This window comes from Aplysia californica, unplaced genomic scaffold (genome assembly GCF_000002075.1).
Source record: "Aplysia californica isolate F4 #8 unplaced genomic scaffold, AplCal3.0 scaffold01705, whole genome shotgun sequence".
Classification (NCBI taxonomy): Eukaryota; Metazoa; Mollusca; class Gastropoda; order Aplysiida; family Aplysiidae; genus Aplysia; species Aplysia californica.
This window is the reverse complement of record NW_004798975.1, coordinates 14157-28691: the sequence shown is the minus strand read 5'-3', so window position 1 is coordinate 28691 and position 14535 is coordinate 14157. Positions and strand designations below refer to the sequence as shown.

Below are 14535 nucleotides of genomic sequence, written 5' to 3'. Positions count from 1 at the left end.
CCTGGTGACCCCCAATTCCTTCAATCCAAAATGTCTCCACTTTTATTGAAAATAGATGGATAATTTTTTTCATTGGAAGTGGAAGCAAGACAAATGAACAAGCTTTAGAATGAGACCAGATCTAACAACTCAATATGGCCAAATATTGACGAGCAGCTAGTGCCTGTACGTCACAACATGTCTACTTACTTGTGTGTATGACAACACATGTGTACTGGTCAGTGTGTAGGTATGTATGTGTGAGAGTTCAGGGAATAGACAAAGGAACAAGGATGGTACTGTGTAGGTGTGTGTGTGTGTGTGTGAGAGAGAGAGAGAGAGAGAGTTCAGGGAATAGACAAAGGAACAAGGATGGTACTGTGTAGGTGTGTGTGTGTGTGTGTGTGAGAGAGAGTTCAGGGAATAGACAAAGCCAGAAGGGTGATGCTACTGTGTAGGTGTGTGTGTGTGTGTGTGTGTGTGTGTGTGTGTGTGTGTGAGAGAGAGAGAGAGAGAGAGAGAGTTCAGGGAATAGACAAAGCCAGAAGGGTGATGCTACTGTGTAGGATTGTAGAGCCAGTTACATTGTCCCAGGCTCTCTTTATTGTCCAAGTGTCCTTTTTCTGGATTTTTAAAAAACTAGATATTTTCTGTCTTTGCAGCCCACCATATCACAACTAGATCTTGTAATAAGGAGTTATATTTAGGTGCATTTTCTCATTTTTTTGTTGTGCATGTTGTTAATTTGTGTAAGACTCATAGACTTGTTTGCTGACATTTGTCTTTCACGTAGACAGGACAGGATTTAGCATTTAGGAATTCCTTTTTCTTTTAATTTCAGACAAATCAGTTCATGAGTTGAACCAGGAGGCTTTGAAAGCTGCCGTTGCCAAAAGGAAGTCGCGCATGGAGAGAGACCAGGACACCTCGGTGGTCACTGACATAGAGAGTCGCCTCCAGAAGAACAAGAAACTGCAAGCTGCTAAATTCTTCACAGCAGACACCACGGGCCGCCACAGTTCTCAGACGGGCAAAGAGGAGAAGCCCACCGCTGTCGTTGCTGCCCCCGCCCAGAGCAAGGCTGTAGAGGAAAACATGAAAAAGTCAGAACCGGAACAGTCGTCTCTGAAACCTAAGGAGATTGCAGCAAAATTTGACCCTGGCAAGAACGCCACGCCCCCCAAGGTGTCGCCAGTTCTCCAGACTAAGTCCGTGGCTGGCAAGTGGCCTGCGGGGAGGGATGCGTCGCCTTCCCCAGGGCCAAATGTCACAACCTTGGACCTGAAGTCCCGACTGAAGCCCGTGGAGCTGAGAGGTGGCGTTTCCCCGATCGCGTCCCACACCGCCCCCACCGGGGCCGTCAAATCCCCGACTGTCAAAACCAAAGCCCCAGCCCCGCCCCCACCAGGTGGGAAAACCTCTCCTGCTCCGGCTGCTTCCTCTCCCAGTGTGAGCACACACAAGCCCTCTCCTGTGCTCACCAGCAAGTCCACCAGTGCCAGTGAACCCAAGCCCGAACCCCCCGAGTCTCCGACCTTGAGCAAGACCCCCGTGTCGCCTTCACAGTCGGCAGACTACATCACTCTGGCAGAAAAGGCCAGACAAGAATACCTGAAGAAAAAGGCGTCCGGCAACTTGACGCCAAACGTGGAAAAAAAAGGGCCAGTGGAGATAACTCCAAGCCGCAAGGGTCCCCCGCGGTCCCCCGTGACCTCCCAGCCACGCCCCCCGACGCTGATTGACGTGAAGCCTGCGTCCGGGTCTGGGGAGGCGGTCCAGGTGTCCATCAAAGACCGGATCAAAAATCTGCAGGCAGACAAGCCCGTGGCAGTGCAGGGGGTCACGGAGGACCACTCACACACAGAGCAGTCGCTTAGCAACGGGACCATCAGAAAGCCGAAGAGTAACGGCAGCATCTCTCCCCCGCCGTCCCTCATGGCACCGCTCCCCGCCGGTCACCTGGACGACAGCCTCCCGCCACCCCCCCCTCCAGGATTTGACGACCGGTCAGCCCCCCTGCCGGGACGTGGAGTCCTCATTGACATCGTCCCCCCTCCCTCCTCCTTCGGGAACGCGGAGGACCCCGGGGAACCGCCCAGCTCTGTGCCGGCGTTTGGACAAGAGGACGCAGCCAGCTTTGTCTCCTCCGTGTCTTCTCTCAGCACGCTGTCCAGCGAACAAGGGGAGGGAACTGGCCCGGATAAGAACATGTCGATAGAAGACATGATTGCCCCTCCCCCTCCGCCCCCTCCCAACTTTGACGAGTCCCAGCTGGGTGACCAGGAAGCCTTCATCCCCCCACCCCCCCAGTTCCTGGAGCTTGACTCCAACGCCAACGTGAGCAAGTCTATGGAGAAGACGTCCAAAGCTCTGGCGGGGAAACCTGTCTCGTCCTGGTCGTGCATGGACGTGCTGGACTGGCTGGACACCCTCGGCCTGCCCCAGTACCGCGTCAGTTTTGCCAAAGCTTGCGTGGACGGGGCCAAGTTGGTGGACATGGGCCGCAATGAGTTCATCAGCCTCGGGGTCACTCAGGTGGGTCATCGCATGAACCTTGAGCGGTCGGTGAAAAAACTCAACCTGGCGGCATCCACCAACTTGTGACCTCTGACCCCTCACTCTCAAGTCTTGTCACTTGGCTGTCGGAGAACATCGGAGACCCTATAAAACTGACCACCATTTTGTGAGAGAGAGAACGTTCCTTTGGTTAAAGAGAGGGGAAGAGAAAATTGCACTAGCAGCTTTGAGGCAGTGCTACAGTGGCTACCTCTCCTGTCCATGGATGTGTAGCCTTCATCATACAGTGGCTACCTCTCCTGTCCATGGATGTGTAGCCTTCATCATACAGTGGCTACCTCTCCTGTCCATGGATGTGTAGCCTACAACATACAGTGGCTACCTCTCCTGTCCATGGATGTGTAGCCTACAACATACAGTGGCTACCTCTCCTGTCCATGGATGTGTAGCCTTCATCATACAGTGGCTATCTCTCCTGTCCATGGATGTGTAGCCTTCATCATACAGTGGCTACCTGGTAGGCCTAGGAGAGTGCTGGCTACATAAAGGACCTTACTACATCTGGCTTCTGCCTGGACTTTGTGGGCACTGAGTACATCGCGCCATGCTGAGTTCCTCATGGAGGAAAGAAAACGATGGCTCCGTCAATCAGACACTGTCGTGTGACATGGTTCGTCAGACACCGTCGTGGGACATGGTTCGTCAGACACAGTCGTGGGACATGGTTCGTCAGACACCGTCGTGGGACATGGTTCGTCAGACACCGTCGTGGGACATGGTTCGTCAGACACCGTCGTGGGACATGGTTCGTCAGACACCATCGTGGGACATGGTTCGACAGACACTTGTGTGACATGGTTCGTCAGGCAGACAATGTTGTGTGACATGGTTCGTCAGCCACTTGTGTGACATGGTTCGCCAGACACTGTTGTGTGACATGGTTCGCCAGACACTGTTGTGTGACATGGTTCGTCAGACACTGTCATGTGACATGGTTTGTCAGACACTGTCATGTGACATGGTTCGTCAGACACTGTCATGTGACATGGTTCGTCAGACACTGTCATGTGACATGGTTTGTCAGACATTGTTGTGTGACATACTTTTACCTTGTATCTATAAAGTATCAACGAGGTTCAGAACAGCCTTCCTTTGCCAGGGACAGAAAATGAAACTGGACAATTGGTACACTTGTGGTGCCTTTCAGAGCTTGACAGAAAAAATTGCCGTTCTCTTATGGGATTTTGGTTGTACGTGTGTACATTCTGTGAAAGAGAGGCTGACATCCAACTACATGTACATTATATGCCGATGGTGACGTGTCAGTACGGCGTGTTGCTTTGGCGACGCGTGAGTGCGGCGTGTTGCTTTGGCGACGCGTGAGTGCGGCGTGTTGCTTTGGCGACACGTGAGTGCGGCGTGTTGCTTTGGCGACGCGTGAGTGCGGCGTGTTGCTTTGGCGACGCGTGAGTGCGGCGTGTTGCTTGGTCTCTGAGAGGTCTGGCTCCCTAAGGTTTGGTGTGAACACAGCAAGTTCTGTATGTGGATGTGCCTGGAGATAGTACGGAGATACAAAGTAAATGTTATCGCTGATTGGGATCAGCTATTCAGGCGAATCCGTTGAGACAGAACTCAGCAGTACATGTGCTCATTGCACTGGTGCCTACAGAATTACTCAAGACTTCTTAATTCTCTGAGCTGATTGACGGAGGTCAAGAATGTTGTTGATCAAGGCACATAGCTACTAGCTACATGTGATTGCTGCTTTGTGAAGTCGGAACAGTTTCTTGCCCTGAGTGCAAGTGCCACGTTGAGCATCAAGTTTTGGAAATCAGGATTCAGCCTGCACTGTAGAGAGGAGCTGGACGATGGTTAGTGTCTTTTCAGTAATTGGATAAAGCCAGAGCCGATGAAGTTGTTACTTGCTGCACCCTGTAGTTTGCCACATTTTGGAGGGGATGTATATTATATATGCAGGCCAGCTACATTTTTCGTTGGAGCTCTATCAAGTTCAGACATCAAGGATGGACCGTGCTGGGAATATTGGACCAGGTCGTCTGTTGTGCAACGTTGTGCCGCAGGAAGTGACCTCTGGCAGTTGGTGGGGTCGTCCGCTCGGCCTGTCGTCCTGTCCAACAGACGCGGTGGATTGCCAGCATTTTTGTGGATTCTGTTTCCTACCAACATACCATAGTGTTTATGCAGGATTTTGTTTATAGAGGATGATTATTTCTAGAGGCTTCTGTTTATAGAGGATTTCCCACTTTTGATAACTGACCCCGTTGCTTTTTCTTTTTGTTGTGGATATTGTATCCCCCCCCCGACATCTTCTAACCTTGTTGTGAGCAGATGATATCCCCTTTACATCTTCATTGTCATGGAAAGTGTATTTGTAGGCATCAGAAAGCGTCCCTTTTTTTCCCAACAATGATGTTTCCTTCCAAGCCTCCCCACACAAATATTATGATGGTTTTGTTTCTCATTATATTCCCTCATGCTCTCTCTGTTGGAGGATAGTTGTTTTCTTCAAGTACAGGCTGATCCAAAAAAAACTGTACAACTTTTTTTCTAAATATCTCTCACAAAATTTGTATTAGAATGTTGTGATTTGGAACAGATATTTAATTCATTCAAAAGGAATTTGTTTGACATAAAAATCACAAAGAAAAAAAACTTATTTTCGAAAGCGAAAATGACTTTTATAAAAACCACCTATAAATGCAATATGTAGCCTACCGATTTAAAAGATCTTGTAAAGAAAGTCATGAAATGATTGGTTTGTTTTTTCATTTTCTTTTTTTTTGAAAATCTAATCTTTCCATCCCTGTAACCTGTAAACAATATTTCTTTTCTTATACTGAGTTAAAAGAATATTTTTTTAATTCTGGAATTCCGATAACCAACGGTATTTTATGTCCTCCTTTGGACACGACACATTAGAACGCGTCGTTCGTCATGTTCAGTGGTGGCCAAACACAAGGATCCACTCAACCATGAGTGCTCAAAGCCACACACACACTGTACACACACACACTGTACACACACACACACTGTACACACACACAAACACACACACTGTACACACACACACACACACTGTACTCACTCACATACACACATACTGTACACACACACCCACTGTACACACACACTTACACACACACTGTACATCTTACAGTATGGAGCTGTTTCTTGAGACCTGGGGGTGGGAGGGGGGGGGGGGGTGAGGTTGCCTAAATAGACATCATTTGTGGAGTTGATATAACCTGAAAGGTGAATATGGGCTTTGCCAAGGGACCAAATGTCATGGAGGAAATGTTCATGCTTTTCAAGACGGTCGAGGAATCACGAACACATTGCTGTCCTCTGATAGATTCGCGAACAGGAAAAAGATACAGTCGTAGATGAACATCTGCCTTGAGAATGCGGACCGTTGAGAAGTAGGAAAGTCCTAGCTGCAGACATCGTCTACGACAGACGTCTTATGGGGCTCATCTACTGAATTCTGCACCCTGGTGACGTTTAAAGGGGTGTGAACGGTGTGTGTTTGACCTGAAGTGGTCGTTTTGTCTGGGAATTTTTAGTTCTGCTTCTCTACAGGTCCTAACAGATGGACCATTTTCACCCTTGACATCAAAGGTCTTAAGGGCACTTTAACTTTATTTCCGTTCTTGTGCGAAACTTACTAAGTGAGTTGGTGGTGAGGTATTGTTCAAAACAAAAAATTCTCTGCTCTTTTCTGATTTTAACCACGATCTCAACCGGCAAAGGAGAGAAAAGCTATCTGCCAACTTCTGTTGGCCTGTTAGACTACTGTAGTTTGCAATATGGCGCAATCGTTGGGACTTATAGTGGTGCCTGTTAGACTGCTGTAGTTTGCAATATGGCGCAATTGTTGGGACTTATAGTGGTGCCTGTTAGACTACTGTAGTTTGCAATATGGCGCAATTGTTGGGACTTATAGTGGTGCCTGTTAGACTACTGTAGTTTGCAATATGGCGCAATTGTTGGGACTTATAGTGGTGCCTGTTGGACTACTGTAGTTTGCAATATGGCGCAATTGTTGGGACTTATAGTGGTGCCTGTTAGACTACTGTAGTTTGCAATATGGCGCAATTGTTGGGACTTATAGTGGTGCCTGTTAGACTACTGTAGTTTGCAATATGGCGCAATCGTTGGGACTTATAGTGGTGCCTGTTAGACTACTGTAGTTTGCAATATGGGGCAATCGTTGGGACTTATAGTGGTAGGCCTAAAGCGAATTAGTGCGCCATGCTACAAAAATGGGGACATAGCTGAAAATAGGTTGCTTTTTTTACGCAAAACTATTTTGTCGATTTGTCTAAATTGAATATCAGACAAATTCCTTTTGACTTCCAAATGTTGTGTACAAATTTGAAACGCAAAATTCCTGTGTGGAGGAAAATATTAACAAAAAAAGTTGTACAGTTTTTTGGGGATCGCCCTGTACATAGTTTGTACATTTTGTATTTGTGGCCCCTCTGTTGTCCCCCTTAGATTATTATATGAGATAGTTCAGTTTGGTTTGTGATGACAGCTCCCAGACGTTCCGATGCTTCATCCTGTCAGCCCCTGCCCATGACTCCTAGCATCCTCCGATATTGTCAATATGGAGTGTCACGTAGCGTTATCTCCTCCCCTAGGGACTCCTAGCATCCACCGATATTGTCAATATGGAGTGTCACGTAGCGTTATCTCCTCCCCTAGTCACTACGCCCAGCCCCTGGTGCCCCGCGCCATCTTGTTCTGTGGTGACTTGTTGCCATGCACTCCTCCACCTGCCTCATGATACTTAAAGCATTTACTCGGTGTACCCAGAACAGTTCAGCTCACTGATGTATGTGTGGCTGTTGTAAGAGCTTCTCCGTTATATCGCAACTTGTGGAATACACCGATGTCATGTTGGTATGTCTGGCCATCTGTGGCTACCATTGGCCTCTGTTCACTTCTGTAAGTGCTTCAGTGGAGAGGAAATGGCTGTCTACTTATGGTGTGAAATGTTTAATGGCCTCTTCTATATTTTCATCGATTACTTTTATCTCAATTGCCAAAAATTTTTTATGTTTGCTAATGCCCCCTTGTAGTGGTTTCTAAGGCAATTAATTTTTTAAAATGTTTTTTTATGTATCCTATCAATGAGCGAGTGCTTGTCTTTGTGTCCCATTATGTCCCACTTTTGTTAGGAAGCCTGCGATGTCTGTACTGTATCATGTTTTATTTCCAGAGTTAAGTTCTATCTCAGTGACCTAGCTAGCTTGTTTTTTTACTTTGTCTACACGGAAGATGGATCGTTCTGTCAGTCTGGGCTGTTTACTTCCCTTTGGCTTTGTGATGGGTTGCTCTCCAGGATTGTCCTGCGACGTCTTCTCCTCAGCAAAGATGGAACAGGGGGAATGTGGTGCTTTGAGGAAACCTTTTCACAGTTTATGCATTTGTGCCTTTCATGGCTGACAGTGATTTGTTGAATTTATCCTCTTGTGAAACTTTGGAAAGCAATCTGTTTGAATGTTTCTCACATCATTTTTTTTATTGAAGAGTATATTTGGAAACATTTTTGTATGTAGTTTTGACCTTGTTCCCATGGGTTTATGCCGTTAATCCTTTCCCAGGTTGATGTAGTATGTGTACTGCGGACAAGTTGCCTTATTGTTGATTCCCCGTCTGTGGAACTGACATTCCTGAGGACTACTTTTGGTATCTGGTAAACATTCCTTTCACCAGTTGTTTTGCCTGTTGAAATTCTCAAACTTTTCGACATTCCGGAGCAGAGTTTTACAGTTGTGTTGATCAAGTTTTGCATTCCACGTTTACTTTTGTGAGAATGTTGCACATGTTTACCTCTGGTGTAGAGTCTAGTCTTGTACGTTTTACAACTATGTCATTCTCTGCCTAATTACAAATGTTTTTGTTCCTAGACTTAACTAACTTATTTATTTTTTACACAAAGGAGCAAAGGCCTCTGTGAATATAAGGTCTAGGAAAAAGAAAGTTTGAAATAAGGACAGGGATATCACCTGTGGTTCTATTGGTCATCTGGTCATGTTTTGCAGTAATCACATGACTTACAAAAAATGTGTTTTGTCTGTGGGTTTGATATATCATTATGGGAAGATGTACCATCTTTGTGGAAAAACTAAGTGAAACATCTGCAAACTCCAGTAAAGTTGTAAAAGTAACACTTTTTATTTTCAATCGTTGAAGTCATTACTGCGAACAATACATTTTAAGAGAACAAATATGGCCTCAGAAAACAAGACGTAGTTGGCCCGGGACACAACTATCAACCTTGCTCTAGTCCTGTGTCTGTCGCTCCCGGACCCAAACCCTCTCTCCAATCTTGCCATGGATGTGAGCCCAGCTCCGTGTCTTTCAGTGCAGCCCCGAGGGCCAAGTCTTTTATATTGAGAGTCTGTTCTGTTATATATTGAGAGTGTTCTACTGACCGTTCTGTTCTACTGACCGTTCTGTTCTACTGACCGTTCTGTTCTACTGACCGTTCTGTCGTTCTGTTCTACTGACCGTTCTGTCGTTCTGTTCTACTGACCGTTCTGTCCGTCTGTTCTACTGACCGTTCTGTTCTACTGACCGTTCTGTTGTTCTGTTCCAGTGAACCTCCCCCCCCCCCAGCCCTTCGAACGACTCGCCAGGTGCACTGTGCCTGCAGGGCTCCACGTCCCCGTGTGTTGTACAAATGTCCTATCTCTACACGGCCTGTATAATTATACTGTCTAGTTATCTCTACACAGCCTGTATAATTATACTGTATAGTTATCTCTACACAGCCTGTATAATTATACTGTCTAGTTATCTCTACACAGCCTGTATAATTATACTGTATAGTTATCTCTACACAGTCTGTATAATTATACTGTATAGTGATCTCTACACGGCCTGTATAATTATACTGTATAGTTATCTCTACACAGCATGTATAATTATAATTATACTGTATAGTGATCTCTACACGGCCTGTATAACTATACTGTATAGTGGAGCTAGTCGCAAATACTCGCAGCAACATTTATTCCGTACATAAACATTATATTTATACATATATATATTTACAGTTTGGTGTATTTGGAAGTTTGTAGGTACCGGTAACGCTACATCTCTGACATGTTGGATGTTTTGTTGGTTTGTTTTTCTAGCACCTTGTACCAATTGCTTTGTCCTGAGTCCACAGGGTATCTTTCTCACTCACAAATCTTGTCAGGGGGGGGAATGTGTGTGTGTGTTTCTGTATGTGTATATGTTTGACTGTGTGTCATGTGTATGTGTGTAGTTCAGATAATATATTTATAGTTGTACGAGTGTGTTTGTGTATATATATAATATGTCATGTACGAACCAAGGGTTTCAGTTTCATGGAATGTGGTTCTGAATATTTTGTAACAGTTCTCTGTCTTTTCTCCGTTGAGAGGAAGGGGCTGGGGCCTGAGTCAGTGTTGTGATGGCCGTGGTTTGTCTATCAGTGGTCTTGTCTCTCTGTACGGGAAGAGTGGAGAAACTGGTGCCTCTCATTGGCTGTATACCACAGGAGCTAGAACTGATGCCTCTCATCGGCTGTATACCACAGGAGCTAGAACTGATGCCTCTCATTGGCTGTATACCACAGGAGCTAGAACTGATGCCTCTCATTGGCTGTATACCACAGGAGCTAGAACTGGTGCCTCTCATTGGCTGTATACCACAGGCGCTAGAACTGATGCCTCTCATTGGCTGTATACCACAGGCGCTAGACTGGTTCTTGAGTGAGCTGTGTGCCAGTCTGTGGTATCGTGTGTTTGGAAGTGTGCCACAGTCTATGGTATCGTGTGTTTGGAAGTGTGCCACAGTCTATGGTATCATGTGTTTGGAAGTGTGCCACAGTCCATGGTATCGTGTGTTTGGAAACTTGTCAAGTTTCTTCAGTTCTGTTTCTGAAGTTCCTCATGTTGTGTTGTTGGAAACCACTAGGGAGAATTGAATTCCTGTAGGAGACCATGCATGTAGTACCCACTATTGTTGTGTTGGTTGGAAAAGACCAAAGTTAGTTGATGGGGGAAAAACTGGAGCAGCTGCTTTTGTACAGAAACAAAATGTCGCGTTCCACAATTGGAAAGTCCGCACGGGAAGGTGCATGTCCCTACGTCTGATGACTTGTCTCCTCCGTGGTGAGCTGAGGACAGATGTGTCCGGGCACGGTGCGGACAGCCCTGTGTTGCTTGTGCTTGTGGTGGCCACTTACAGAAACGAGGTACACGACAGTTGTCTATTTATTGCAGCGGCTCCGGTCCTGGGTTGTACCAACGTGTGGCAAAGCTTGGTGTGTCCGCCTAGACTGTCTCAGCTGCTTCAGCCTTTCTTTTCGGATGAAAAAGCCAGTTTTGATAAGTAGGCAGAAAGAAAGACAGGCCACCAGGAACAGTTCACCCCTAGAGCAACCTCCTGTTTCCTGCTCTGTGAGGGTGGATAATGTGACGTCACTCTGAGAGTGGATAATGTGACGTCACTCTGAGAGTGGATAGAGTGGATAATGTGACGTCACTCTTAGAGTGGATAGAGTGGATAATGTGACGTCACTCTTAGAGTGGATAATGTGACGTCACTCTTAGAGTGGATAGAGTGGATAATGTGACGTCACTCTGAGAGTGGATAGAGTGGACAATGTGACGTCACTCTGAGAGTGGATAGAGTGGACAATGTGACGTCACTCTTAGAGTGGACAATGTGACGTCGCTCTTAGAGTGGATAATGTGACGTCACTCTTAGAGTGGATAATGTGACGTCACTCTTAGAGTGGATGGAGTGGATGATGTGACGTCACTCTTAGAGTGGATAAAGTGGATAATGTGACATCACTCTGAGAGTGGATAGAGTGGATAATGTGACGTCACTCTGAGAGTGGATAATGTGACGTCATTCTGAGAGTGGATAGAATGGATAATGTGACGTCACTCTGAGAGTGGATAGAGTGGATTATGTGACGTCACTCTGAGAGTGGATAGAGTGGATAATGTGACGTCACTCTGAGAGTGGAAATGTGACGTCACTGTGAGAGTGAAGAATGTGACGTCACTCTGAGAGTGGATAGTGTGACGTCACTGTGAGGGTGGATAATGTGACGTCACTGAGAGTGGAGAATATGACGTCACTCTGAGAGTGGATAGAGTAACGTCACTGTGAGAGTGGTTAGAGTGACGTCACTGTGAGAGTGGATAGAGTGACGTCACTGTGAGAGTGGTTAGAGTGACGTCACTGTGAGAGTGGATAGAGTGACGTCACTGCGCGTCACATACATGCATCTCATGGGGGACAGGGTCATAAACTGTTGTTTTCTTTATGCGTTCAGAATTGGACTGATGTTGTTATGAATTTGTTCTGTACTTTGTCCCAAAAGAAATGACGTTGTCAATGTGGACACAGGAACACCGTGACTGGCACATGAGACAATGAGAGGATTTGGGAACATGGAATTAAAAGATTTCAACAACCCCTCTTCCCCAAAAACCTGGTGTTGTCAACAGTAAGCGCGCAATGTGAGCTTTCGATAAACTTGCCCAAACTGGTGTAGTTTTACGACCAGGCTGAGAAGGAAGCCCCCCCCCCTGACTCTAGCCTGTCATCAGAGATTTGTGAATGGTCTTGTTGCTAAGCTTGTATAAACTCTGGCCTGTTCAGTCGGACACTTTAAATAAACAGCGGTATCAACCTGACCTGTCGGTGTTGTTGTTGGTAATTGATAAATCTATGAAATATTTAGTCCAGTTTCATAAATAATTAAGAGATAAATCTAGATCTATAAATTATTTAGTACACAGTATCAATTAAAATAAAGATAAGGAAATAAATTATTAAGTCCACATTATCAATTTAAGATATAATTCTGTAAAGTATTTCGTCCACAGTATCAATTAAAAGATCAATCTATAAATTATTATTTAGTCTACAGTACAGTGGAATCCACTTATAACAAGTCCTGAAACAACGAGAAGTCTGTTATAAAGACACTATTCTAAAAACTCCCTTTTTCTCCTTTATCTTTGTAAATAAAATACTGCTATTGCGCAATCAGACAGTGACGCGAGTCGGTTATAGCAGAATACTGCTGCTGCACAGACCAATTAAACATTTATAAAACCTTGCCAGTTGAGAAAGTTGTCGGTGATCGTGCGAAACAAAGAATGGGAGAGCCTACGCGAACCAACAATGAAAGCCGTATCAAATGAGTGGGGAGTGAGTGGCATGCGCAGACAAGCAGAACGCATCGCTTGATAGGCCAGTCCAGTCTAGATTATCTAGGCATACCGTGCCTTTCACTTCTCTGGTGCGGGATGGAGAGGTCACAATGCTGTGATAGATGGAGTGAATGTGTGACGTGCGCAAGCAGACGCAACGCACCACAGTGTGTGGTGGGGCGGGGGACAACACAGCGGGCGAGTTAGCCTCCTAGAGCCAGAGCCCCTTCTTTCTGATCGCCAAGGCCGATTCGTCAACATTGCTAGTGCTAGAGAAAGAAACCTGATTCGATTTTTGATCAAGTAAGACATTGAGATCATGTTGAACAAATCGTCATCAGGGGAAATACAAAAATGAATAAACAGAACGCCAAACTCATAGATTAGGCCTGCTTTACTGTTTCCCTTGAATTTATTATTGGATCCCTTGTAACGAGACTTCTGCTATAACGGACATTTCGCACCCTCTCGTTATAACAGGATTCCACTGTATCAATAAAATAAATTTATAAACTGTCTAGTCCAATTTAATCAAATAAAAGATAACAAATCTATAAATCATTTAGTCCACAGTTTCAATTAGAAAATATATCTAAAAAATATTTAGTACATAGTATCAATTAAAAGATAAATCTGTAAATTATTTAGTCCACAGCATCAATTAAAAGATCAATCTATAAATTATTATTTAGTCTACAGTACAGTGGAATCCACTTATAACAAGTCCTGAAACAACGAGAAGTCTGTTATAAAGACACTATTCTAAAAACTCCTTTTTTCTCCTTTATCTTTGTAAATAAAATACTGCTATTGCGCAATCAGACAGTGACGCGAGTCGGTTATAGCAGAATACTGCTGCTGCACAGACCAATTAAACATTTATAAAACCTTGCCAGTTGAGAAAGTTGTCGGTGATCGTGCGAAACAAAGAATGGGAGAGCCTACGCGAACCAACAATGAAAGCCGTAGCAAATGAGTGGGGAGTGAGTGGCATGCGCAGACAAGCAGAACGCATCGCGTGATAGGCCAGTCCAGTCTAGATTATCTAGGCATACCGTGCCTCTCACTTCTCTGGTGCGGGATGGAGAGGTCACAATGCTGTGATAGATGGAGTGAATGTGTGACGTGCGCAAGCAGACGCAACGCACCACAGTGTGTGGTGGGGCGGGGGACAACACAGCGGGCGAGTTAGCCTCCTAGAGCCAGAGCCCCTTCTTTCTGATCGCCAAGGCCGATTCGTCAACATTGCTAGTGCTAGAGAAAGAAACCTGATTCGATTTTTGATCAAGTAAGACATTGAGATCATGTTGAACAAATCGTCATCAGGGGAAATACAAAAATGAATAAACAGAACGCCAAACTCATAGATTAGGCCTGCTTTACTGTTTCCCTTGAATTTATTATTGGATCCCTTGTAACGAGACTTCTGCTATAACGGACATTTCGCACCCTCTCGTTATAACAGGATTCCACTGTATCAATAAAATAAATTTATAAACTGTCTAGTCCAATTTAATCAAATAAAAGATAACAAATCTATAAATCATTTAGTCCACAGTTTCAATTAGAAAATATATCTAAAAAGTATTTAGTACATAGTATCAATTAAAAGATAAATCTGTAAATTATTTAGTCCACAGCATCAATTAAAATATAAATCATTTAGTCCAGTTCCATCGATTAAAAGATAATTCTATCAATTATGCTGTCCTCGTTGTCATTAAAAAGATAAATCTATTAATTATTTAGTCCACAGTATCCATTAAAGGATAAATCTATACATTATTTAGTCAAGAATCAT

The 14535-nt window shown here is 44.9% G+C and overlaps 1 protein-coding gene across 1 annotated transcript in view; it reads left to right on the top strand.

Moving 5' to 3' along the window:
* The window catches only part of LOC101853287 (SH3 and multiple ankyrin repeat domains protein 1), a gene marked incomplete at its 5' end in the record, with an annotated part of 8696 nt that extends 3527 nt beyond the window's left edge, over nucleotides 1-5169 (top strand). The window contains 1 exon segment of the mRNA XM_013090945.1: nucleotides 922-5169. Coding sequence (XP_012946399.1) covers nucleotides 922-2583 — 1662 coding nt within the window.
* Nucleotides 5170-14535: the final 9366 nt, after the last annotated feature.